Source organism: Dasypus novemcinctus, chromosome 4 (assembly GCF_030445035.2).
Source record: "Dasypus novemcinctus isolate mDasNov1 chromosome 4, mDasNov1.1.hap2, whole genome shotgun sequence".
Lineage (NCBI taxonomy): Eukaryota > Metazoa > Chordata > Mammalia > Cingulata > Dasypodidae > Dasypus > Dasypus novemcinctus.
Window position 1 is genome coordinate 157518712 of NC_080676.1, and position 26607 is coordinate 157545318.

General features: G+C 45.1%; 1 protein-coding gene across 15 annotated transcripts in view; it reads right to left on the reverse strand.

The window, feature by feature from the left end:
• HLCS (holocarboxylase synthetase) overlaps positions 1-26607 on the reverse strand; it is a 239049-nt gene that overhangs the window by 160759 nt on the left and 51683 nt on the right. For all 15 annotated transcript variants that reach the window (XM_071214961.1, XM_058296218.2, XM_071214966.1 and 12 more), the window contains 3 exons: positions 22240-22402; positions 20236-21179; positions 15865-16047 (listed from right to left, as the gene is read on the reverse strand). In XM_071214961.1, the coding sequence (XP_071071062.1) occupies positions 15865-16047; positions 20236-21179; positions 22240-22291 (1179 nt within the window). In that variant the 5' untranslated portion in view covers positions 22292-22402. The remainder of the gene's footprint in view (positions 1-15864; positions 16048-20235; positions 21180-22239; positions 22403-26607) is intronic.

The following is a 26607-nucleotide window of genomic DNA, read 5'->3' on the forward strand; positions in this document are numbered from 1 at the left end:
CAGGGATTGCTCACTTGGCAACCCTCAGTGTGGATCTTTATTCAGAGCACCAGATTCCAACAAAGTAAGGTAATCAGCAGGATTTACCATATAGCTTATCTGTGTGTGTACCTCCTCACCAGCTATGCCGTCAAAGACATCTGAGCATGACATGGCAAATACCAGAAATGTAACGAGTGTGGCCCATTTCGTATTTGGGTTACAAATATAGTCTCTTACTTTTCCAAGTAGTCGCTTGGCCTCTTGAGGACTCTCCTTCCCTTGGATTATCTTGGCTGAGTCCAATGAGCTAACTTGGCTTGGTCAATCTAAACACCATAGGGAAAGAGGAGTGGAGAGCCTGGCCGGTCCCCTAATGCAGATGCTTCTGCCCCCACCATGCTGGTCCCTCTACAGTACTACTGACACCTTACCCATCTTAAGTCTTGCAACCCGTGAGCATGAGATCTCTTGCCATTTATTTAGGTCTTTAATTTCTTTCAGCAATATTCTATACTTTTCAATGTACAAGTCTTTCACCAGTTTGGTTAACTTTATTCCTAGATATTTTATCTTCAAGATACTACTGTAAATTGAATGGTTTCCTTGATTTCCATTTTGGATTTTTCATTGCTGGTGTATAAAAACACAACTGGTTTTTGAGTGTTAATCTTATAGCCTGTAGATTTGCTAAATTTATTAGCTTGAGTCATCTTCTTGTGGATTCTCTGGATTTTCTATACAGAGGATCATGTCATCTGCAAATAAGGGTAGCTTTAATTCTTCCTTTCCGATTTGGATTGCTTTTCTTTCTTCCTCTTGCCCAATTGCTCTGGCTAGAGCTTCCAGTGCGTTGTTGAGCAGCAGTGGTGAAAGCGGACCTCGTGGTCCCATTCCTGACCCTTGCTAGATGAGTCTAAGTTCTCTTGTACCAGGCACTCAGCTACAGTGATGGTATGCTAGTTGCCATTCGCAACACCCCTCTTCCACACCAGGCTCTGCTTTGGGTGCTGTAGATTCAATTCTTACCCGGAAATACATCTGCATTATTAGCACCATTTCACAGAAGAGAACATTGAGCCTCAGAGAGCATTAATTACTTGCCCAAGCCATGCAGGTAATAAGTCACATAGCTGGAACTCAAATCCACAAAACCACATCTGTCTGGAACCCTAATCCTTGCTCTAATCTCTATCCCACGTATCCTAGTTTCCTTGGCTACTCAAGCAAATACCATGCAATGGGTTGGCTTAAACAATGAGAATTTATTGGCTCATGGCTTTGAGGCCAGGAAAAGTCCAAATCAGGGTGTCATCAAGGCCATGATTTCTTCCTGAGGACTGGGGTTCTGGAGCTGGCTGCCAGTGATCTTTGGCTTTTCTGTCACATGGCAGTGCATGTGGCGGCCTCTCCTGGCCTCCCCCTTCTCCACAGGTTCTGCTGACGTTCACCTTTGGCTGCTCCCTCTGTGGCTTTCTCTCTGTCTGAATTTCACTCTCTTATAAAAGACTCCAATAATCAGATTGTGTTGGGCCACACCCCAACTGAAGCAACTTCATCAAAAGGTCCTACTTACAATGGGTTCACACCCACGGGGATGGATTAAGTTCGAAGGCAAACTATCATACCACTGTCCTCAGCAAAGGGACCAAATCCAAAATGAAGCAGCAAAGGAAATGCCTATTTACTATAATCAAAATTCTGATAGTATCACAAAGAAAGATCTAAACTCAATATAACATGCAACGATGAAAGAGAGAGAATCTATGTGTGTGGCTCGGATGTGTGTTGAGAGTGGGAGGGAGGGAGAAGGATAGCTGAGAGGGGAGGAAGTAGAAAGTCTGGGAAGAAAAACTTGACTTTGAATCTTGGCTATCCCACTGTCTCCTTAGGTGAGCCCTTAAGGGGACGTGTTCACCAAGGAGCGCAGTTTATCACAGGTGAGTGACTGATGACCTCGCCATCAGGCTCCTGCAGGAAAGAGATGGCAGATTCAGAAAGGCTTAAGCAAAGGACTCTTCTCAGAGGTGTGGGTGGAGTCAGAATCACAGAGCAAGGGATGGTGGGGCACCTGGGCCAGCACTAAGGGACAAGCGGACAGAGGCCCAAGTCCCCCAGTGGGGCTGAACAGAGGGCACGGCTACCACAGAGGAGATGGAACTGGCCCTTCCTGCCTCCTGCTGGGCACTTGCTGTCAGCGCCACCTAGTGGCCAAGGCAGCTCACGCTGAAGGGCCAAGCGGCCCAGAGCAGGGCAGGCAAGCGCCAGGGCGAATGGGGGGAAGGGCGGAACCCAGAGCGGCCAGCACACCTCTAAGGAGAACTCCAGCGCCTCTAGTGCCCCCTCCCGCATTCCAGCCCTGCAGCGCGACTCTGAGCAACAATGCGGATTTCTTCAAGTCCTGATCCCTTCACTAGTGACAAGACCAAACCTGAAATGGTAATTCTGCATCGCCCAAGGATTTACACTATATGCACTCAGGTATCTAAATCCTAAGGAAATGTGGCAAAGGCCTTTCCTTTTATCATAGAAAGGCATAACCCTGGCGCTGACTCTGAACGGCCAGAGGTTGACAGCGTTTTTTGTTACCTGCCAACCTGTGAAGCCCACAGAAGGCTTGGGTGGAGCAGTAAAATCGAGGTAATGACTAAGTCACTGCTAACAAGGCAGGTTTTATAGGCATCACACCTCCGCCGGGCCAAATGGGCTCATTTAGAGATGAAATCTATTCTGTAAGTGCAGAAACCAAGGAGAAAGCTACGGGGCTGCCCTGAAAGAACAGGGAGGCTTTACGGGGCCAAAGCTCAGGCCCCGCTTCCGCGAGGAGGGGCGCAAGCTTCCAGGGCCGGGGCTGGCGGGCCGGGGAGAAGTCCCTGGGGTCTTCATTAAGCCTGCCCGTTAAAACTCCCGCCACTGATCTGCGTCCAACCCAAACAGGCTTCTGACGGAGGCCGGAGGCCGGAGCCGGGCTCGGAGGCCCAGGAAACCCTCAGGTGTGAGCCCAGGGCCAGCGGGAAGCCCATGGGGTGGCCCCGCCCCCTCACCTGGAGACGGCCGCTCCTGGCTAGCACGCACACCTGCATGCGTACACACTTGCCGACGTGAAGCCCAAGCCTCCGCTTCCTCTGTGATGCTGAGTCAGGGCACGGGTCTGGCTTTGAGAATGGCACAAGGCCCCACCCATCCTCAACTATTTGCAGGGGCCTGGCCTGGCCCTCTCCGGCACTGCGCCTGGAGGCAGCAGAGCCGGGCCGGGCATTGGACCAAGAGCTCTGCTGTCGACAGGCTGTGAGTGTGCCGGCCACTGGCCGTCCAGGGCCTCGGTTTCTTCATTTTTAAAATGAGGAGACTAGAACATCCCTCTTGGCTTTGGCATTCAAGAGTCTCCCATTCCCGAATGTTTAATTCTCAGTTAAAGTTGTACCATCGTCTCTAGGATTCCAATATTAAAATACACATGTTGCCGGGAAGCAGACTTAGCCCAGTGGTTAGGGCATCCGTCTACCACATGCGAGGTCCACGGTTCAAACCCCAGGCCTCCTTGACCCATGTGCAGCTGGCCCATGCACAGTGCTGATGCGCGCAAGGAGTGCCCTGCCACACAGGGGTGTCCCCTGTGTAGGGGAGCCCCACGTGCAAGGAATGCGCCCTGTAAGGAGAGCCGCCGAGCGCGAAAGAAAAGTGCAGCCTGCCCAGGAATGGCGCCGCACACATGGAGAGCTGACACAGCAAGATGACGCAACAAAAAGAAACACAGATTCCTGTGCAACTGACAACAAAAGAAGTGGACAAAGAAGAACACGCAGCAAATAGACACAGAGGGGCAGGATGTGGGGAAAGGGGAGAGAAATAAAATAAATAAATCTTAAAAAAAAAAAAATACACATGTTGCCTGAAGAGAAGTGAAGATGGATGTCAGAGAGAGGCTGAGAGCCCTGTCTTCTGGTCCTCTTATTTTAGCAAAGGCTCATATGTTAACTGGCTGTCACCATGACACTGTAAAAACGAGAAAATCCCAGAGAACAACACACAGGCAGTGTGTGTGTTGGGGGGTGTGTAGACACCATCCTAAGTGTGCAAGGAAGAACAGAGGTCTAAATATGAGCAAAGTAGACAGTGGCGTCTATTCAGAGTACCACTTGTTTAGGACAGGACCAGCTAAGTGGCCACTTCATACGTCATATCGCCTCTTAACTGAAAAGCATCTTTAATAACAGGTGAAATTATTCCTTTTCCTAAAACTCCACCTTGTCAGTTTTCCTCAGCCACATCAACAGCTGATGGGTTGTTTACAGAATTCCTGCTCTACCTGAGTCAAGAGAGACAGAGCGCTGGGCTGTAGCAGCAGCTGCTCCAAGCCGGGGCAGCGGGAGCGTTTACTGCTGGTCTGTCCCCCGAGGTGGTGGGCACGGAAGCAGTGGAAGCGTTTCACGATACATTAGCAGAGCAAGTCAAAATGATTTTAAGTGTTCAAGGAAGCATACTTACTACATGCCTACTCAAGGCAAAATATTGGAGAAGGGATACAAAGATTAACAACATATGTTCTTTGCCTTCAAATGATCTTGTATTACAGTTTCATGGGGCACACCGATAGTCACATAAATAATACAACAGCAACATTTGTACAGAGTTCTCAAAAAATTCTCGTGGAAGTGACCAGATCTAAGGTTCCCAGTCACAATACTTGAGTTAGGAAACAGAAAGAAAAACTTTAAATCCCATATATTCATCGGTAGAATTTCCCCCTGATCAGCAGGGAGAATTCCAGTGTTGGGCTTAAAAGATCAACTAGCGGTCCTCATATCATCTGGTTATGAGATTATTTTTATGTGATATAATTCAAGACTTTTCAAATACCTCACTCTTCTGGGAACCTTCTACACATGTGCTTTATATATACTGGTCCGTATGAAGCTAGGGTCCATCTGCCCTTCCCCCAGGAGGGTGACAACAGCCATCCAGGGCCATTACAAACCAGCAGGCTACTGGTTTTACTTCAAATAAACAAAGCAAGGAAGCCCAGGGCCAAGGGGAAACCAGTACCACCCTCCTGCCAATTCCTCCAACAAAAGAAGTCTCACAGTCTTGTAAATCACATACGATGAGCTCCATGCTTGGAGCATTACTTACCAACAGAAACAAGCATCTTTTAAAAACAACAACAAAAAACCTCTATGGAGAAAATGTGGCAAAATGTTAACCAGTGGTAAATCTGGGTGAAGGCTACATGGGTTCTGTGTACTATTCTTGCACTTTTCCTCAGGTTTTAATTTTTTCAAAATAAAAAAGTTGGGGAGGAATTGGAGGGAGTTGTTCAGCAGCTCTCTCCAGGGCCCCTGCCGGCTCCGGCTCACTGTGTATTTTTGTTCTGCTGTTGATCCTAAAATCATCAAAGATGTGGCTTTTGTGAAAAATCAAAAAAACAAAACACGGCAAAAAAACACCTCTTTAGCATTTTCCATCTTCCTTGGATGTGAACGACTTCCGTGTTTTTGCACTTGGGCAGGACTGCTGAGCCACTCGCTGGCAAGAGCACATCCCTGAAAAAAACCAAGGGTTCCCACGGAGGTCCGGACCGCGGGCGGTCCAAACTCGGGACGAGCTTTCGCCAGGCTCAGACCCCGGCGCGTTTCATGCAGTTTTTCAGCCTGTGTGGAACCCGTGTATTAATAACAGCTTATTGGCACTGAACGAAAAACACACAGGTCTTAATCTTAGGTCTTGAGCTCCGTCCAGGTTCCACGTCATACCTGGCTGGAAGGGAGATGGCCGTGAGCGTGCTTGGTGACGGAAGCCCGAGCAGTGAGAGCTGGGTTTTGAAACCAGGATTGGTAGCCTAACGAAATTTACGGGTTGTAGAAAAAGTCAACTTGCCTCTAGGGAGGTGAGCTCAGCCTCGCCATTCTGACAACAGGCCCCGGTGGCCGGTTTAGCACCAAGTGTTGGCTCTGACGCTGAAAGCTCTGACTTTCCCTTCTTAATGAAGGCTGCTGCAAGGAGACAGGCCAGCCTAGGGAAGGCGGCGGAATGGGAGGGCTGCTAAGGAAGCAGCAAAATCCAAGCTAAGGTGTGCCTGTGAGTCACACAAATTGCCAAGTCATTAGATTACCTGTCTCTCGCATTTAAAACAAAACAGATACCTGGAGTACTCTCTTTCATACACAGGAAGAAACAAATAAGAGAAGCTATTTTAAAAGGACCTGAGTCACAAGACATATGTACCTCAGTGTGAAAGTAATCTTATTCCTTAACTGGGCAGAAAACCTTTAAATAATCAAGACACACGAATTCCTGTACAAAATAAAGTATGTTCTGTCTACTTTCCTACACAGTACCACATGGTACACTAATTTCCATATACTGAATACTGGGGATTTTTGCTGACATATAAGGAATCGCTCCATGTGGCAGAAACTTCTAGACTCCTGCCATCGTTCTTTCAAAGAAAAAAATAAAATAAAATATTCACGGTTGTAAGTGAAGCCTGATTTCTAGTGCCACAGATTCACACCATTTCACAGACATAAATAGAAAGATGTTTAGCGGCTGACAGTTGGCTTCAAAGGCAGGGAGTCCTAAGAAGCAGAAGCCGTAAGCTTCAAGCAGACTTCCTCGTAAGGTGCACTCTGTCTTCAGCTGTGAGAGAACAATCTGGAAACAATCTGTTGGGCAGCTGCTCTCATCAACAAACTGTTTATTGTAAGAAAGTGGCTAGGTCAAAGGCTAAACGTCAACCTGAACCGAAAGCAGACGGAGCAGAAATCAAAACCGTCCCTGCTAATGCAACCCGGGACTTAGCGCGCGGGAGAGGACGAGGAACTTGTGTCCACTTCCGAAAGGGCGCAAGTCAGAACACGGCGCTTGTGTTTGCGTGTGCAGACCTGTCTTACAGCTGGTTATCTGCTCCCATTTTCAGAATGGCCCTAGAAAGGGGTCAGAGCTTTTCAACATTCTGCTACACGGAGCTTCCAAAACACACCCTGTCTGCAAACTTGAGGCTGCTCTATGCCATACTGATAGCTCCTTAAAAGTAAAATTAACTAGAGAAATAGCCTGAAATAAATAAATAAAGCAGAAGGCAGAATTTTCTCTCATTGTGAGTAAATAAACTATGAAGGGATATCGTATTATTAAATATTTCTGGTGCAAAGATGAAAATGGTGATAATCACAGATTCTTAGAAAGTGATACATTCAAAGGAACTGCTTAAAAATTTTTTTTTTTTAGTTTATGGGCTATAGTTAGTAGGGATAGATGCTTTTTCAGTTTGTAACAAATGTTTCACAGCAATGCAAGTTGTTGGTGGTGAGGTGATATAGGGTGCTTTGTATGATGATATGCATGTTTGTTTTGTAAGTTCATAACTTTTACTATATACTATTGCTTATGTATGTATGCCCATGTATGAATGATGTACTTTCAAGAAAATTTAAAAAAAATTTTTTTAATTTTTTTAGTCTATTTGCTTTGTTGGGACCGGCATAAATAAGGCAGGGTCCTGGGAAGGACGAGAAAGGTCATCTTGTCTACCTTGGCCCTGACCAATGAGGGAGAGCTTTGTAATGAGCATTTGGTGACAGTGTTTTGTCCTTTAAGAAGCATCTTTTCTGGCAAATTCCTTTGATCAATGTGAGACATCACACCTAAACACACCCAAAGGGAAGGACATTTAAAATTATAGCTCTTTGAGGACTAAACCTTAACTCATCATGTCTATCCAAGGTTTTCTATGGAAAGTAATAACTGAATTGATCTTGGGCAGAAACAACCTGGATTTGTCCCTCCCCCACCCCAAAAAATTCATCACCATTTTTCTAAATCTATGAAACCACTGTTTGATATCTCTTTGTAAAGATCTATTTCCTTACATACTAAGTACAGATGAAAAGAGAGGCTTGGTGGTACCATCATTCAATTCCCCACCAATGGTTACTATACGTAGCATTCATTTTTGCTCAAAGAGAAGAAAAAATCTTGTCAAATGTTTTCCTATGACATAGAAAAGCAAACTGTAGCAAGTTTTCATAGATGAATGTTCATTTTTTATTTTAATTTTAATCTTGCAACCTTTTACTTTGCCTGCAGGAAGCAAGCATACTGAAGCTGCAAATTTTCACCATTTAGCCCTCAGGAAAGACTCAGGGTCTGTGGTACCATCAGGCAGGTAGTCCAAACATGCATCTGTTCAGCATCCAGCAATCCTGCTGACTGGTGAATGTCAGGGCCGGGCCACCTTCAGAAAGATCCCATTTAGAATTTGAAGGTGCAAGAATATGGTGCTGCAGTAATCCCTTCACCAGAACCCCTCTACTCCCCCACACGCGGACATGCACACAAGAGGCACACAAGAGAGGCGTCCTCCTCCACAAGCAAATGATGTTGTCAGTCTCCATGTGTCACCGGGAAAACAGATTTCCTCTTTAGCAGAAATCTACAGATATTGTAATGAAAGAAAGAAAAGGAAGGAAGGAAAGAAAGGAAGGAAAGGAAGGAAAGGGGGGGAGAGGAAGGAAAAGAAAAGAAAAGAAAAGAAAAGAAAAGAAAAGAAAAGAAAAGAAAAGAAAAGAAAAGAAAAGAAAAGAAAAGAAAAGAAAAGAAAAGAAAAGAAAAGAGAAAAGAAAAGAAAAGAAAAGAAAAGAAAAAGAAGGCTTTCTTCTCTTCTAAAGAAGCTGCAGGCGTCTCTGGTTAAAACTGAAAAGACTGAAATGCCACTAAAATATATGGAGTTGTTTTCATTTAAAGCCCAAGGTCCTCAATCAAATGGGGTCTGATCTCTAGAATTGTTTATGAGGGATTTTGTGTCCAATAATCAGTAAGAACCTGAATTACGGTCTTGAACTCCAATATTTCTACCATTGAGAGCCTAAGACACTGTAAGAGAGAAAAATGCTCAACACAAGCAGCAGGACGACGTAGAACTCTGCGAGGTACCTGGCACAGGTCTGATATCCACGGCCAAACCCGCCAGAGTGGTAGTTGAACACACAGGTCGACCAGAGGGAACTGCAGGGAGAGACAAACAACAAAACTAAGCAAGCCATCAGCGCTCTCTTCTTACCTCCAAGAGAAAAAGACCGACAGACAGACAGGCTAACCTCGGCTGCGTTTCCCTGCCACCACGCTGACTGGCCTTCCTGAGGAAGCCGAGTCAACTCTGATGTGCGCTGACCCGCTCTCACTGCAGAATGCCCGCCTCTACCCTTCTCACTCAGGCAGGGGAAGCAGAGGATTAACTACCAGGCGGGTCCACAAACTGCCAGTCCACGTGGAAATCCCCGAAACACTATGAACGTACTTCCAAGACGGTACAATGCTCAGATGATTAGCATGGGTGGGCACAAAATGTGTTCTCCGACTATAACTCACATCCTTGAAGCTGAAAGAGGGAATTGATCAAACAACTCCCTGGTCTCCGACCCCGACATTCCTCCGCTGGCACCGCGTGCTCCCTGGTGAGGAGAGGCAGGCTCGCCTGCTCCCGCGCCACAGCGGAGCGCCACTGCACTGGCATGCCCACCTCTTTCCCTGGTCCTCAGGTCTTCACCTGGTCTCACAGGGCCCTCTGAGCATGTCCTCCGACGTGGACCAGTGTGGGCTTACTCCCTAGGACGTATCCTTTGGACTTGGGAGACAAAATCTGCTCTTAAGAATGTTCCAAGACTTCCTAGAGCAGCTTCAATCGACTTCCCCAGGAGGTAAGGCCAGGGTCCACCTCTACTCACACATGGCAGCCATGAGGGAGCTGGTGTACAAGACACAAAGCATTTGGTCTTGGAGGACGTTTTTATTCCAAAAGAGCCTGTTTCCCATCCACAAATCTGTGCCTGCATAGGCGGCAGATAAAAATAGTCTGAGGAAATAAAACCAGCCTTCTGAGACAGGACCCGAAACCCAAGAAGGAAACTTGTGAGAAAGAAGCTCGCTCCAGCTTAAAGACCCAATTACTCCTTCCCCTCATCAGAGAGTGAAAGCTGCAACCCCTGGCAAACTCAGATTTAAAAACGAATTAAAAGTGGAAACAACTAAAGCTGTTCCTCTGTTTCCCACAGGCTTACTGTCAGTCTCTACCTTGTCTCTAGCTTGGTTTTAACCAAGAAGTATTTACTCAGTGGGAGCTGCTTTGAAACATTCTTGTGGAAACAAGACTTAAACAAAAAATAAAGTGACATACTGTAGCTGAAGGCCTCTCCCCACTCGGGGGAAAAAAAAAAAAAAAAAGAAATAAAATTAAGGGAGCTAAGGAAAATACCCCAAATCTTTTTTTTTTTGCATTTCAGTGTCAAACTCATCATGTCACCTTTGTCGTGGGTATTTTGTTTGGTAACAGGAAGTCAGCTGAAACGAACAAAAAACTTCCAGTTTAGGTGAAGGCGAAGGAAGAAAGAAGGGAGAAAGAGGTATATGAAAGACCCTTAAAAAACATTCATAGCTATAAAAGCTTTTAAACGTTTGCTTTAATCTGCCAGCTGCTCTTTAGCTGGTGCTGTATTGTAAAATATCCGCCACAGCACCATGTCAGCCGCATGTCAAAAGCTATTCAGAGCACACCTGGAATTTTGAGTTTCTCTTTAATTTGGATTTCTAAAACTTATTTTTTTAAACTGTCCTTTAGAGTAACGCTAGAAGTTTCTCCCTCACTGTACATTCAAGATTCAGACATTAAAGATAGAGGAAGGGAAGGATTCCATGACCAATACTATGCTAAAAGATAGCAAATAAAGGTTTTTACTTTTTTTTTCCAGTCGGAAAATTCTAATTAACTCGTTAGAAAAATACACAAGCTTCTTCACTGCTCTGTAAACCAGTCCCCTACCTAACTGTGAGACCCAACCAAGGCCACGATGCACATGAAAGCATTTCGCTAACTATAAAGCATGTCGCAAAAATGAGAAATGATCTGTTGTTTTCCAGAAACTTCCAGAGTGCCCTACACTTAGTAGGTACTCACAGGTCAGGTAGAGATAGAAGAGTAAGAACCATGTGGTATGACTTAGTCTAAGTTTCTTCCTAAAGAAACCAACATCAGAAAGTAATTCCCCGAAATTGTGCTGTATATATGTCACCACAATTTAAAATAAATTTTAAAAAAGTAATTCCTTGGGTAGAAGAGACCATACTAGGTGTTTTTGATACATTTGCAAATATCAAAACTACCCTACCATCAATACCAATCTTTGGGGGGAAAAAAGTTTCACAGCAAATAATTTAGGGATGAATCAAAATGAGACATTGTAACTTAGTTCTTTTTCAAGCACATATTATCCATCCCACAACTCACACACTAGCAAATTAAACACACACACATAGACACACAAAACAGGGATTTCTACCCAGCTCCTTTCCTAACAAACCCAGCTGTCACTTCTTGTTAGGGTTACATCTTGATCCCAAGGCAACGTAACCCGATAGCCTCTCCCAGGACTCCTGCCAAGGCCCGGCCTGTCTCCATTACTCTGGTCGCCCACTCGCAATTAGCTTCCAGCCACAATGGACACAGAAGAATCCCAAGCGCTGTAGCTTGGGAAACAATCTTGTGCTTCCCCGAGCCTGAGTAGCGATGCCCAGTCTAAGAGTGCCATCTAAGGCTTCAACTGTCCAGGCCAACAGCCGCCAATCTTGCCGAAGGGTCTGCAAAACCCAGCCCTCATCCTCTAGCCTCTTGGGGACGGCCAGGGGCACGCAGGCAGCCAGCCCTGCAGGGCAGAGGGGACCGCCCACTCTGCCCGTGTGCCCAGGATGCCAGTCTGTGCCTACACAGATCCACCAGCTGCCCTTCCACGTACAAACCCTCAGGGCTCTCATGTCCTGTTTGCCGTTCCTCTGGCAGAAACGGAATCTAGAGCAATGTGGGAGGGGGGAAATGGCTAGTTTCTTCATTGGACTTTCAGTTCTGCAAAAGAAAGGTGTGTTTTTTCTATAAAATTAGCATCTCTCATACACGCACACAGAGTAACAGCGGGAAACTCGTCGAGTTGACTCCCAAGGAATCTGACTCCACAGAACTTTACAGCCAACCAAGAAGCACTACAACACAGGCAATTATGTTAAAGAGCTCACCACATAGACGTTAGCGTGTACGTGGTGTTCTTTGAGAAATAGTTCAAAGGGTTCTGTCAAGAAACACTCACGTGAGGTGGGGGGCGCCAGAATCATGAACCCGCAGTGCCTTTTCCCCATGAGATCAATGCAGAGCTGAGTCGCTGGGGGCCCCACGCGACCTCCAGGGTTCCCAAAGGAACCTAACAGTTGGGGCTGTAGGCCATCGTTTGCCACAGTAAAGTGATTTACTAACAGAGGGAGACCTTGTCAAATAATAGGATGTCGAATATTAAATAAAGCATCAGTGTCTGCAGGAGATTCCTTGCCTTCTAATAGCCAAGTTCTGACCACTTATGAGATGCCTTCAAAGGCCAGTGACATCCGGTAATTTGTTTTTTCAATTTTTAATAATGGGTTTTGTTCATTATAAAAGTAATATATGTTCCATCTAGAAAGTCTGGAGAATTTTGAAAGTTGAGAAATAGTATTAAAATCACTAATGCCACCCCCCCCCCAGAAATATACACCGTATACTCTCTAGTTCCTTCCCGTCTTTTTTCTGCAGACATGCGTGTGTGGTATACACATATGTATGTTTGACGCCTTCACATTTCGTAATCTTGCTGAGGCAGGCTGGATTAAATGCGGAGGGCTCAGGCAGAGGCTTGCTGTCCTCCTGTCGTGCACGGCGACAAGCGTGAAGACACACAGGACTGGATTTTATAGTGGACGCACATGCTGTCGTATGTACAGGCATCGGCGAAGGTCTCAGAACACAGCCTTAGCCAAGCGTCAATGGTATTTTTTCCCTACTTGAACCGCTGTGCTTTTCTCTTCCATTTATATCCTGGCAAGAGGGAAGCACATAGGTGCTTCATAAATCTTCTGCGCTATTCGCTATAAAGAGCAAGTGTCAAGGCAACCAAACTGTATCAACACAGCTGGTAAGCAGTAAAACTGTTTAGATAACTGGCGTATTTATTTTGTTCTTTCCTATTCCATACTGTGATACCGCCCGGTGCACGGCAAATGTTGAATGAAAGATGAATATTATTAACCGTGACATTTAAATAATTTCTACAGGTCCAAAAGGAAGAGCCACCAATATAATGGAAACCTATGAAATCATACAACTAAATCACTCGAATTGATAGAGAGAAAAGTTAACTCAGAAGAAATGCTTTATGCGGCTAGGAGTCATTCCACCGGCAGTCTAGCTCAGCAGCGACACCTAGTGGTGAGAGAGCCGCGCGTCCCAAGCGCCCGGAGCGTTTACAGGAAGCCGGGAGCAGCAGGAGGGGCCGCCGTCACTGTCCCTAAGGCAGGTGCTGAGTCCAAACGGAAAGCTGAATGCCCAGATCCTCTCCACATAACTTAACTCTAGGGATCAGCGAGGTCTACTGAGAAGGGCTGCAGGGAAGAAAACCAAAGAGAAAGCACCACCCAATTCTATTCCCGGTCGCTGCTGTCCCTAATTTATAAACAGGGAGCCATGGGCACAATCTGGGAAGCCTTAGCCTCCCCATCGGGAGAAGAGCACGAGGAGCCCCCTGGCTGCCTCCAAAAGACCATCACAGGCAGGGAGGGTCTGTCTTCACGTTAATTTACACAGTGACCTTTCAGAGAGCTTCCATTCAGGGATAACATAATAATAATAATAAAACCCGGGATTCTTACGTTACCTCCTACAGCCAATTCAAGATCTTCTAGGACTTAATAAACAATAAGGAGTGAGAATGCAGAAAACAGCTATACATACTCGGTTCTCCGACTCAGTCAGAGATGAGCAGCTGGGACAGGAAGCCGTCCCAGTACAGGCCTCCAAGGAGAGCAACAAGCCACGTGGAGGGCCCCGATGAGAAACGAGCACTTCTGAAAATCTCCCTTTCCCAGAGTTATTAGGTGACAAGGAGTCTGTTAAGGTTCGCAGTGTTTGCGTATGTGTCCAGAGGGCAAAAATGTGCTTTCATCTTGTTCAAGCATTTCATTCGGTGGTTTGTGAATGGGAGTAACCAATCAATAGGAGAAAATGGCTCATACGACACCCCCCTCACCTGGGCAGTTTAAGAACTGGTGGGACAAAACATGAAGCATCTGTTATGTGTTTCTGTATACGGAGACATGTGGCACAAAGCCTCTGCTTGGGTATTTCGGATTATGCCTGCCTTAAAGAATACACTGGAAAAGCCAAAACGACCTAAATTCTGCTCACAAGAAAATAACTCTTTCCTCTTCACTGCTCCATCCAAAAACCAAGAGCCCAAGTCCTGACACCAGCAAAGCCAGAAGGACTCCCAGGAGAACTGGGCAGCACCCCCAGGCGGGTCCGGCTGCCTCATCCCTGAGCTCACGGCTGGCAGCTCCCAGCAGCTCCGGCTGCCCCTTGCAGTTCTAGCTGCAGACCTGCAGGCCTCAGGAAAGGAAGAAAGGAGGCGGCCGAGGACAGTGGCCGTCACATCTCCCTGGCGGGGCAGAAGTGCCTGGCCTCCCCACTCCACCCCCTCCTCTAGGGTGCGAGGTCTGCAGGGGGTGCATCTAGCACTAGCACTGGCCTTATTTGATTTTGATACTTTTCCAAGTCACAAGACTGAGGTAGGGGATGCTTGGCCTTCCAGTAACTGAACACACGGAAGAGAAAAAAATGACATGGAGCCTTGAGCTCCTGAGACGAAGGCACAAGTGAAAGTCATGCCATTAACTCCCAAGAGCCCTCATTAAAAACAGGGCAAACCAGCTAAAAATTGTGCAATGAAAAATGCAAAGACTGTTGCTTCAAAGGAAAAGAGCAGCTACTGACATAATAGTACTTTTTAAAATTAAATATGTTAGCTGTGCCTTTTTAGACCAGGTGCCAGGCACTTCAGAGGTACATCATACATGTTACCTTGTCTGACTTCCCAATAACCTGATAATGACAACGGTAATAACAGTACTATCATTTAAATACCCCAGTTTATACCACACTTTCATGTATGTTAGTTCATCTAGTCCTCCAACGATCCTATAAAGTAGCCTAATCCTAAATGCTCTCAGATTTTAACATATTATTCAGTCTGCTCACAGCTCTGCTCTCCTCTGAAAACTAAGTTTGTTAAGGGACAGAGTATAACCCAGAGGACAACACCTCTTTTAAAAATGCTGGGGTGGGTTTAAGTTGTTCTTTTCCAGGGAAAGCAGGTAAATTTGGTATCTAGAGTCATTTGACAACTAACTATTTGTTGAAACTGCTCAGTTAGGGCACTAAACTCATGAAGTTGCCTGTGTAGGAGAGAGAATCACAAAATAATTTGCCACAAGTGGTAAGAAACTGACAGCCGGGCAAAGCAAGGCGATTAGAGAGAAGACACACCTGGAGAATTTGGCACCCTGCGCAAAACCAGGTACCAACCACAGCCATCAAAAGCAGACAAAGGGCCAGGGAAATTCCTGAAATTTCTCAACTCCTTGAGCATTTCCTCTTAGACACAACTGAGACAGATAGGAATTGAAATTGTGAGCTCTTTTTGCCACAAGATGGCAGGCGTCAGCATAAATAAACTGAAAGTTGTGGTTTTCCCACCAAAAATTTTTGAAACAAATGTTTTTAATCCCAAATGAAGACGTTCTGGTTTCCAAGCACATTCTACACGTACAATGGTAACTCTCTTCCCTAAAGCAGAAAAGGCCAGAACCTTAAGATTTAACACCTTCCCAACTCTAGAGGTTTCTCTTCCTCCCTTGGAAATACCATAAAAATAAGTTATTTAATCCAGAATCAAACTAGAAATACAGCAACTGAGCTGGAGCCACTGAGAAAAGGGTCGACGAGCAGGAGGGCTGCCTTCCAGCGGAGACCACACTCACCTCCGCGGCAGGCAGCAGGTGAAGCGGCGTTAAGGCAGGAGCTGGTCTGACTTCGCAGCTTAGCCCAAGGGTTGTCAGGATCTCTTTAAGGACTTCGTATCGTCTACAGTTGCTTGATTTGAGCAAATCAAAATCCTCTTGCGTTTGTACTATCGAGGAGCTGGGAGGTAGTTCCAAGTGCACCTAAGGGGGAAAAGACAGACTTTGTAAACCTACAGGCACTTAAAAGACATTCAGAAAAAGTTTCTTTACCATTTTTTCTGAATACTTGAACATGAATCCTTCTAATTATCGACAGCATATAAAAGAATATAAACTTTGAACCTGAATATTTGGAATCGAATGACAAGCAATAAAAGATTTAAAATCAAAGCTGTCAGGCTGTGAGGCCTTGGTGGAAAAGGCACTGGTTGGTAATCAAACTCTTTCCAGGTCCTAACTTTTATCACTAATTAGCCATGTGACCTTCAGAAAGTCTCTTAATTTGTTCTACTACTAAAACATTTAGAAATCCGGTTGTGCTGGGAGCCCAATTAAAGTTGTTAATGAACTCAGGGAGGTGCAACGGGTCATGCTTGAGACTAAATTCTTCTATTAAATAATACTGGGAATAATATTTAGGAAGAGAGTAGCCTTAGTGTCATTTTAAGGGTTTGCAGGAATTCAAGTAGTAGGAGTGGGGTTTCAGCGCACCAGGGAGGCCCACCCACTTCCCTCACCCTCCTCCCCCAATAGGATTTTTAAAAGACTTACTTATTTCTCTCCCCCCACCCCCACCCCCACTGTCTGCTCTGTGTCCATTCGCTGTGTGTTCTTCTGTGTCTGCTTGTATCCTCATCCGGAGGCACTGGGGATCTAACATTTAAAACTTTAAAACTTTGTAGATTTAGCTCAAAGCTTTGTTCTCCAGTTAAAATTAAAATACCCCTACCAGCACAATTCTCCCCTCAAGGACTGTGGCTTGGTATGAAGGAACCTACTAGTGTATCTTGCTGCCTGAGACCAGATCTTAATTGGGCGTTAGGGCCTAGAAAGTACCAAAATGCTGGGGACTCAGAAAAGCAACCTGAGCATGTAATTCCTTTTGCTTTTGCCAGGAGTAACCTGTGGGTTTCCAGTGTATGCAGTTTCCTACCTGATGTTATAAGAGCATCAGCATGTTTTAATCTTCAAGCAATTAAAAATCTGTTTCTACCCAAGCCTTAGCTAGCCACATGCACTGTATTAGGTCCAAATGGTGAAGCTCACACCAGTCGGAAAAGGTTTGCAGGGAACAGTCCAATGCAGACCCCAGACCCCAGCTGGCCAGCTGAGGTGCCGGCGGCTGCACCCCTGTCTGAGCGTGTCATTTGGTCCTTAGAAGGCAGCAGGGAAACCTGTCCCCTAAGCAGCCCTGGTGGAGGCAGAAAAGTGAAACTCTTTAAGGAACCACCTTCTACCCCATGTTCCTTCTTGAACGTGTGCCCAAGAGGACAAAGAGTGCTGGCCTCGATGTCACCGTGGCAGAGTCACGTCTGGAATCACACGAGCAGCCTGCCCCTCCAGGAGAGGAACCCTTACAGCTGGCAGGAATAAAAGGAGCCCAGGAGGAGCACGACTGGAAGCGCATGGGCTCACTGGACTTGCTGGGACACAGAGTATTCACGAAGCACATGAGACAAATGCACTGAGGTGGCCCTGGCGTGTGAGAGATGCAGTGGAGGAGGACGAGGAGTTGACCTGCGGGCGGGTCTCCGGAGGTGAGTTGTTGGGACTGCTTTTGCAGAGGGTCTTATGGTTTTAAGATTATGTGGCCTCTGTGGGGGAAACAAGAAAAGAGGCTCCTCTGGTTGTGCGCTCGCGGCCAACGGAACAGAACGCACCCCGGAGGGAGCACCCTGGATCTGCGGTCCCCATCCCCCGTCAAACATCTCTTCCTCTCTTGTGATGCTGTTACCATAGCAACGTAATGTGGTCTCTTCTAAAAATAAGACTTTTACCTAGACCAAAAGCCACAACTAGTGGTAAAAGAACGCTATAAAACAGTGGTTCTCAGCCCGGGGCAATTTTACTCCCAGGGCACATTTGGCAATCTTCGGAGGTATTTTTGGTTGACACATTTGGGCATCCAGAGGCCAGGAATGCTGCTCAACATCCTACCAAGCACGGGGCAGCCCCACAACAGGGAGATACCCGGCCCGAAACGTCAACAGCGTTGCCATCGAAGAAGTCTGCTACAAAAGCAACACTTCCAGAGCACTGCTGCCATATGCTAAGTTACCTAAGAAAACATTTTTTTTAAATCCATTTGAGAGACTTTATTTGGGTAAGTGCATACCAAACTTGAGCATTTGCTATTCAAATATCAGCATTAATCCACAGTCGTAAACTTTCCCTGAAAATCTTATGCACAGCAAATCAAAAACCACTTCCCCTTTTTCTTTATTCTTATCAATGCTAAAGGCATAAAACACACAGCTTGCTTGTCTGTGAGCCCACCACCTACTGGGCAGCTGTGTTTGGCCCTTATGTTTCGCCTCCTCATATTGAGTTTCCTCATTACTAGATTTACTACAAAGATGAAGACTATGAAATTGAACAGGGAAAGAGGAAACTAAGTAGCCTGTGATAACATTTATTGGTTGATCTCAGGGATGTATTGTAGTGGCACAGGCCTGGGAGAAAACAGTGAGCCTGTCACAGAGACTGGAAGTCATTTAAAATTAAAAATGACATTCTAATCCTCTGAATCTGATTTTTGAAGCTGCATCATATTGCCTTTTTGTCCTAGGGCAATGCCCTGCAGTATCGAATTTTATGGTAGCAAAGGAGTCCATTTGAACGGTGCAGCCGGCAGATTTGCTATGTAACTTAGAGAAATGGATCGCAACAGTGCCGAATCAATTTTCTAGGACAAGTCTGCAAGCACGGGTGGTAAAATTTGCTATTCAAGACTGAAATATGGTTCTAGGAAGTCGGGTTTTTAAGTGGATTTTCTGAAACTGTGCAGTTACTATAGTTGCCGTATTTGCAGAGAAAAAGATAAGAGGAACATGTGTTCACAGGCCTCCAAAGCCTAAATCACGGGGTCCACAGCCCTGCTGGAGTCCTGCTCGCACTGCACAGAGACATCCTGGGGTTCAGATTTCTTAATTTTCAATATCTTTGCTTGGGTATTAGCTTAAAAACAAATAAGTGGATGCCAGAACAGCAAAGAAACAAATCTATTTCCCTTTGAAGAATGGTCAGAAAACGCAAGAGACAGTTGGAAAGAGAAACCAGCATACAAAATGAAAACAAGACCAAAAGAAGTAAACCACTCTCTAACTCAATAAAAAGATCGAATAGAACAAAATCTAATATGCTCATCTTGGGAACAATTCTGAGCAATACATCTACATCTATTTCGTTTTCTCGTTAGATCATCAAATTCCTAACCGTGAGTGTTCATCTAACTCATCAAAATAAAAATTTCATCTACCTAAAGCAAAAATTTTGCCTTATAGGCATTAAAAGACTGGCAGTAAGTGATCACGAATTCTGAAATAAGACTATCCTTCTACTGTGCATTTAAACAAACAAAAAGCTAAAAGGAAAAGAAGCAATGGGGGGTGGGGGGATAACAAAAGAGTCAAAAGAACCCATAAGGATAGGAAAGGAAGTTGCATTTTCTTTTCACCTTCTTCCTTTCCATTTTTTCTTATCTGTGTATCCATACACGATAAATCTAAATAAATGCAATATTCTCATAACTGAAAATTTTCTCAGCGCTTAGATTTCAGAGGGATAAATTGTAAGAAAGGAACTGAGGCTCTGAAGACGTGTCTAACATGAACACTCTGCGATGCCCTCAGCAGGTGGAGGGCGCTTAGCCTGAGTCCTAGCCTCGGGGGGTGGCTACCGATGTCTGGAACCACGGGCCCAAGGCCCTCAACTTCTTCCATTAAGTCAAAGTTCAAATTTTGCTAACCACGCTGTACTCTGAGGCTAGGAAGCAGACTCGTGTATTTTAGAAAGAGCATCACAAATAAAGATCAAAATGAGAAATAATTTTCTGACAATTCTAGACTATCCAGAATTTTTTTTTAAGGAGGTACCAGGGATTGAACCTCATAGATGGGGAGCACACACTCAACCACTGAGCTATGCTGGCCCCTGTAAAAATTTTAATTAGCCCTACCTTCTACCTCTTTCTGCCACAACAAGTATTCTGGTTAATCTGGGAATTGAGGCCATGTGAAAAGCCTTGAACTAAACCTTCTGACCACAGTCCCACCAACACACAAACTCTTAACACCTTTCCAAAGACTGCCGGAGGGAGCCCATTCTCTGTCGAAGACACAGCTGGAAAATCCACCCCAAAGGTCATGGAATCAATGCCAGCCCGAGTACCTGGCAAAGCACAGCTTCTCCTCCGCAAGCCCCGAATGGCACCTGCACGATCATCCTGTCCCTGGCCTCGTTCTCCAGGTGGCCCTGGAGCTGGCCCCGGCCGAGCCATTCCCCGGGGCCCGCCTCATAAATGCAGCCACTGCTTAGGACGCTGAGCTTCACCTCGCTCCGGTCGGCCTTGGAGAAAACCAAGTTCTGGACCGTCCCCTGTGGAGCTCCTTTGCTTGTCATCTGGAGGCCACCAAACGTGAAGGACGAAGACAGGCCCAGCACCTTCCCGCCCTGAGAGAGGTAGGCAATGAACTTCTGGCGCAGCTCCTGGGGAAGAGATTGCGGGGTGGCGATGACCAGCAGCACACAGTTGTCTGCCCACGGGTCTCGGAGCACGCTTTCCTCCAGCAGGTGATAGACGGTGTACCTGTCGGGGTCCACACAGTCACACAGAACGTCACGGACCTGCCGGAACCTGCCGAGGGCGTCCTGGGACTCGGAGCCCACGAAGAGGAGGACGTTGGGGACCTTGCCCGGGATGCTGGCTCCCCTTCCTTCTCTCTCAGGGCAGGGCTCATCGGCAACACCCTCCAAACAGCTGCTGTAATCGTAAGGAAGATCCGGGATGTTCTCCGCAGATGCAAACCTGACGGACTCGATGGTGCTACTCTCGAGTTCCAGACACTCGTGGCAACTGGACAGGTGTAGGTGGTAGTGCTCGACGGAGCCTGTGCCCCCGTCGCCCTCCCCGGCGGGCTCTCTCCCAGGGGTGCTGCCCTTCCTCGCTCTGGGCTCCTCAGGGACCTCTGGGTCACCTTTGCCAAGGTGCTCCATGACGTCCTGCTCCGGCTTCCTCCCAAAGAAAGCCCCAGGGCTCGGCTGTGGGACCGGGGTGGGCGTGTTTGAAGCCTGCGCCTTAAGTTCCCTCAGCGTGGAGTCCTGCAGGTGCACCGCTGCGGCAGGAACAGGAAAGGCAATTAATCGACACAGTGCGGGGTCCGCAGGGCACGCCCGGGGCAGCCCACCTGCGTCCAGGACAGCCCACCTGCTCGGCACCCACCCTCATCCCCCTTGCAACTCTGTGACATCCTTTGGAACCCCATAATTGCCCCAGTGGGCTGTGGACCCCGAGTGAAACCCCAAGTTTGCATAACCTCTTCCCTGCACGAACCCCAGATGCTCTCTCCATTCCCCTTAGAAAGTGCAATCCCGAGAGGCGACTTCACTATTTACTTACATTCAATTTCTTGGGTGTTAATCTACTACCTGATAATGACACTAAGAAATGGAAAGGGCAAATTGTTTAGAGACTGTCCCAGCGTAACCCAAAAAAGACACTCTCGGGAGCGTCTTTCAGAGGGTCGAGTGGGGAAAGGGATCTCCCCAGCACCTTGGTCAGGACTGGAAAATAAGCTTAAAGAGCTCTCAGGAAATTAAGTGAGCTACACAAATTTACAGAGCCGGTAAGTGACACTCCTTTGCTCACGATACAAACAAGGACATTCATGGGTATAGAAAGCCTGCTTCTAGCTTAATTAAAGGAAAACATTTTGCATGTTTCCTAAAAAAAGGTGTGTTCCAAAAAACTGTGGTATGTATATATTAACTTCAGAGTCATACTACTGCCTCTAGAATGACAGGCTAGAAACTAATTATACTGTATTAGACTGTCTGAAATAATTATTGTACAGGTCCTGAATTTGAATGCCACTTCCTAAACAATGCAATTATGGGAAATCATTGTTTAATCAATAAGCGCTAAACTTGTACTTAGGGATAACCACACACACACCCACACACACACACACACACAAAAATACAAACAGAAAACATGAAACATGCATGGATTTTATACTAGAATGGTTAAATCAAATCTGTTAACTGAATTACACTGAAATGAAGTATTGCCCTTAAGTCATACTGATGAGGCATGTATGTATTTTAGCCTAACAGCCTTTAAGCTAAAATCTATAAGGTCCCGCTATGGGGAAAACATTTTCTGAAGTTACTTACAAACGATCTTTTGGGGTACCAGCCCATTATCCATCTGGAGTCTATCTTCCATGAACGCCACCCCCAGCTTGCTGAAGTTGTCCACGCTTGCTTCCGCAATTAGCTGGTAAGGATCCCCGGGCCGGCAGGCCAACGGTGAACAGCAGTCTGACCACTTCACGACCTGAGAGGAAGAGCGTAAGGAAGGAGAAAGAAAAAGAGAGGTCAGGATGTTTCTTCTCCAAAATGACAAGGTCGTTTCCCTTTAGCGCCCCACCACTAAATTACAAACATAGAATTTACTACATATTGACTTTTTTCCCTATAAAAGTTGCTTTGGCACGAAATGCTCATTTCTACTTTACAACAGTGTTTGTTACAAAGCAATGATTAGAACTGTTCAAAACTAAACTAAAAAGGGCAAGGTCCATTCTCAGAGATGGGGGAAAAAAAACACAAAATTGCCCTTTAGGAACAGAGAACAGGAGAGAATGTAAAGCCCCACAATCCAGTGATTCCCAGCGCAGCCTAGAGACCAGCTTTTCTCAGAGTGGTCCAAGACCACCGGAAACAGAACTGCCTGGGAGCACATCAAAAATTCAGATTCCTGAGCAGACTTCCATCTGGTTCATTAGACCCCTGGAGTCTGAGCCCAGGTATCAGAATTTTTAAACAGTGCTTCCCCAGTGATTCCCACGCTCTCTGAAACGTGAGAACAACAGTGGGCAGCTCTCACCAGCTTCCTCTTGCCCTCAGGTTAGCCTGGTGCCGGGGAGTTTGCGTTTCTACCACAAGAGGGCAGTGGAGGCTGACAGTCCAAGAAGCCTTCTCGCCTTCAGAAAAAAAATTGAAACTGTGACATCGAAGACCTGTAAACTTTTCTCAGGAAGTCAAACTCTCTGTCCTCAGGCAAGTCTCTGAAACTGCCCAGTCTCAGCTTCCTCCTTAGGAAAGCAAGAATAACGATAACACCAACACATGTCATCTTACAGGGTTGCTGTGCTAATGAGACTGAGGCAAGTACATATAATGTCCCTAGCAGAAACTGTGGGACAGCATAAAGGCTCATTTAATGAAAGCTCCTTGAATAAAAGCTCAATTAATGAAAGCTGCTTTTATGAGCTACTATGAATCTGGCCCATTAAAAGCAATAGTAATAAGCATCCAGGTCTTTTCCTAAGATCCTACCCCCTTAAAAAAAATCTCAGGGATCTACTAATTCATAATTAGAGATATATAATTCTTAATTCCATTTCTGATATTGGTAAGGTAGGTTTTCAGAACCAAGACCTACTGAAAATAATGAAAAACAGCTAAATAAAATACATAAAGCATTACCTGAATAACTGACTAAAAAATAGGGCATTACCAAACAAAATTCTGTGGTAAATCTTGAACCTAGAGGGGTAAGGAGAATTTCCACAAGCAAAGCCACTTTTGCCCTGAAGGAACTTATTCAACTTATCAAAAGTCAAGTGACATAAGGAGAGTAGATCAATAGAATAGAATTAAGAGTCTAGACATAAATTCATACATCTACAATCAACTGATTTTCAATAAGGGTTTCAAAACAATTCAACGGGGAATGAAGAGTCTCTTCAACAAATGATGCTGGGGCAACTAGATATCCACACGCAAAAATAATCAAGTTAGGGAAGAGGCTGTGGCTCAGTTGATTGTGCTCCCGTCTACCATATGGGAGGTCCTGGGTTCGCATTCCGGGGCCTCCTTGTGAAGAAGGCAAGTTGACCTGCGCCCACGGAGGGCGGGCAGCCCGCGCCCATGGAGAGCTGGTGCAACAAGATGACCCAACAAAGGGAGACAAGCAGACACAAAAAAATGTGCAATGAATGGACACAGAAAGTAGACAGCAAGCAAGCCACAAGAGGGGGGAGGAAATACATACATACATACATACATACATACATACATACATAAAAGATAAAAAATAAATCTTTAAAAAAAAAGAATCAAGTTAGACCCTAAATTCACACCATATATAAAAATTAACTCAAAATGGGTAAAAGACCTCAAAGTAAGGCCTAAAACTATAAAACTCTTAGAAAAAACCTAAGTGTGTATATCTGCAACTTTGCATCAGACTACGGTTTCTTAGTTATGACACCAAAGGTAAAAATGATTAAAGAAAAAACAAATTTGATTTTATCAAAATAAAAAATTTTGTGCTTCAAAGGATACTATCAAGAAAGTGAAAAGACAACTCACAGAATGAGAGATAATATTTGGAAATCATATCTCTGATAAGGGACTTCTATCCACAATATATAAAGAACTCTTAAAGTCCAACAATAAAAACAGTGAATAATCCAATTAATAAATGGGCATTTATTTGAATAGACATTTCTCCCAAGGAGACCTATACAAATGGCCAATAAGCAATGAAAATGCCATTAGTCATTAGAGAAATGCAAATCAAAACCACAATAAGATCCCACTTCACACCCACTAGGATAGCTACACTCAAAAAGACCAACAACAGCAAGCGTTGGTGAGAATGTAAAGACACCAGACCAGATTGCTCCTACACTGTTGGTGGGAATATAAAATCATCTAGTCAGCCACTTTGGAAAACAACTTGGCAGTTACCCAAAGTTAAACAAAGAGTTACCATATGACTCAGCAATTCCATTAAAATAAGTACATACTAAAGAGAAATGAAAATGTATGTCCACACAAAAACTTGTGTACAAGTGATCTTTGTAACAGTCGAAAGTGGAAACAACCAAAATGCCCATGAACAAAGGATAAGCAAAATGTGGTCTATGCACACAAAGGAATAATATTCAGCCAGAAAAGGGAAGGAAGCTTTGATCCATGCAACTACATGGATGAACCTTGAAAACATTATGCTGTGTGAAAAGCCAGTCACAAAGGGCCACACACTGTTTGATTCTGTTTATATGAAATATCCAGAACAGGCAAATCTATACAGACAAAAGTAGATTAGTGGTTGCCAGGAGTTAAAGGAAGAGAATTTTTTTAGCTATCACAATGGTTTGTGGCTCTCCAAAGCTCATCTCTACCCAACAAAATCATATTCTTTAGTATTTCATTTCTCTCCTTAAGAGAGAATTTCATTAAATTGAATTTTGATCATTACAGGGGTCCATAATGAAAAAACACTGAGAGACACTGCCACAGGAGGAAAACGAAATAAATGTAACCTTTATGGTCAAATGCTGGAACCCACTAATTGGCCTTTTATCTGGAGGAAGAGAGAGACCTGGGAATCTTCTTTCAGCTCTACTTGCCCCTTCCACTTACCACCTACTTCCCTTACCTCCTGCTTCACACATGACCAGAGTGAGCAGATTCACTGGCCTGGCGGGTCGGCCGTGACCATTCTAGAAGAACTCCACACCTCAAATACGACATGTTTGCTCCAGGATGAGAGCAGATGATTATAACTCAGATGGGTATTAGTGATTCACAGCTTTGGGAATGGAGGACAGATGTCAGCTCAAGATGGTGAGAAGGTAAACGGCCACCTTGAAAAGGGCTGGCCTTTCAGTGAAGGGAAACGTGAAAAGGAACAGCGCCGAAGCACTGCTGCTCTCAGCATTATCACTGGCAATCGAAGAGGGAGGAGAAACACTCAGTTACTGGAAACCCAGTCCAGAAGTTCATTCTTAAACTGTTGCTTATTGAAAGATATTCTCCGTTTAAAAAAAAAATTTTTTTTTAAACCTTCAGCAAGGGGAGCAGCTGTAGCTGGGTGGTTGAGCACCTGCTTCCCATGTATGAGATCCTGGGTTCAATCCCTGGTAACTCCTTAAAAAAAAAAAAAAGAAAGGAAGATATTCTGCTAACTAATTCATCAAAAGTGTCAAGTTCATGAAGGACAAGGAAAGACTGAAAACTGTTACAGGCTAGGTGAGTCCAAGGAGACACACACCTAGATGCCATGTGAGATGCTGGAATTGAAAAAAGTGCACTTGAGGGGAAACTTGCTGAAATTCAAGGCCTGTAGCTTCAAAGTCTTGTACCAATGTTGATTTCCTCATTTGGATCACTGTACTAGGGTTGCATAAGATGTTAACTCTAGGGAACTGGATGAAAGTTATTTGTGAAATTTCTGTACTATTTTTGAACTTTTCTGTAAGTGTGAAATAATTCAAAAATAAAAAGCTAAAAAAAAGAAAAAATAATAACCAAAAAAGTTGATTTAGCACCCTGCGATGGACCTGTACATAAAAATAAGCACAGTGTAAGAGGAGCCAACATTTAAATTCTCCCATACCTGTGATGGAAGGGAGAAGCAGCAGCAAAACAAAGGAAGGGGTAGGACAGGAAGTAGGCAAAGAACAAAACACACACACACATCCCTGATCAGGTTTCTCCACTCGGAGGATAGTTTCCTGACCTAAA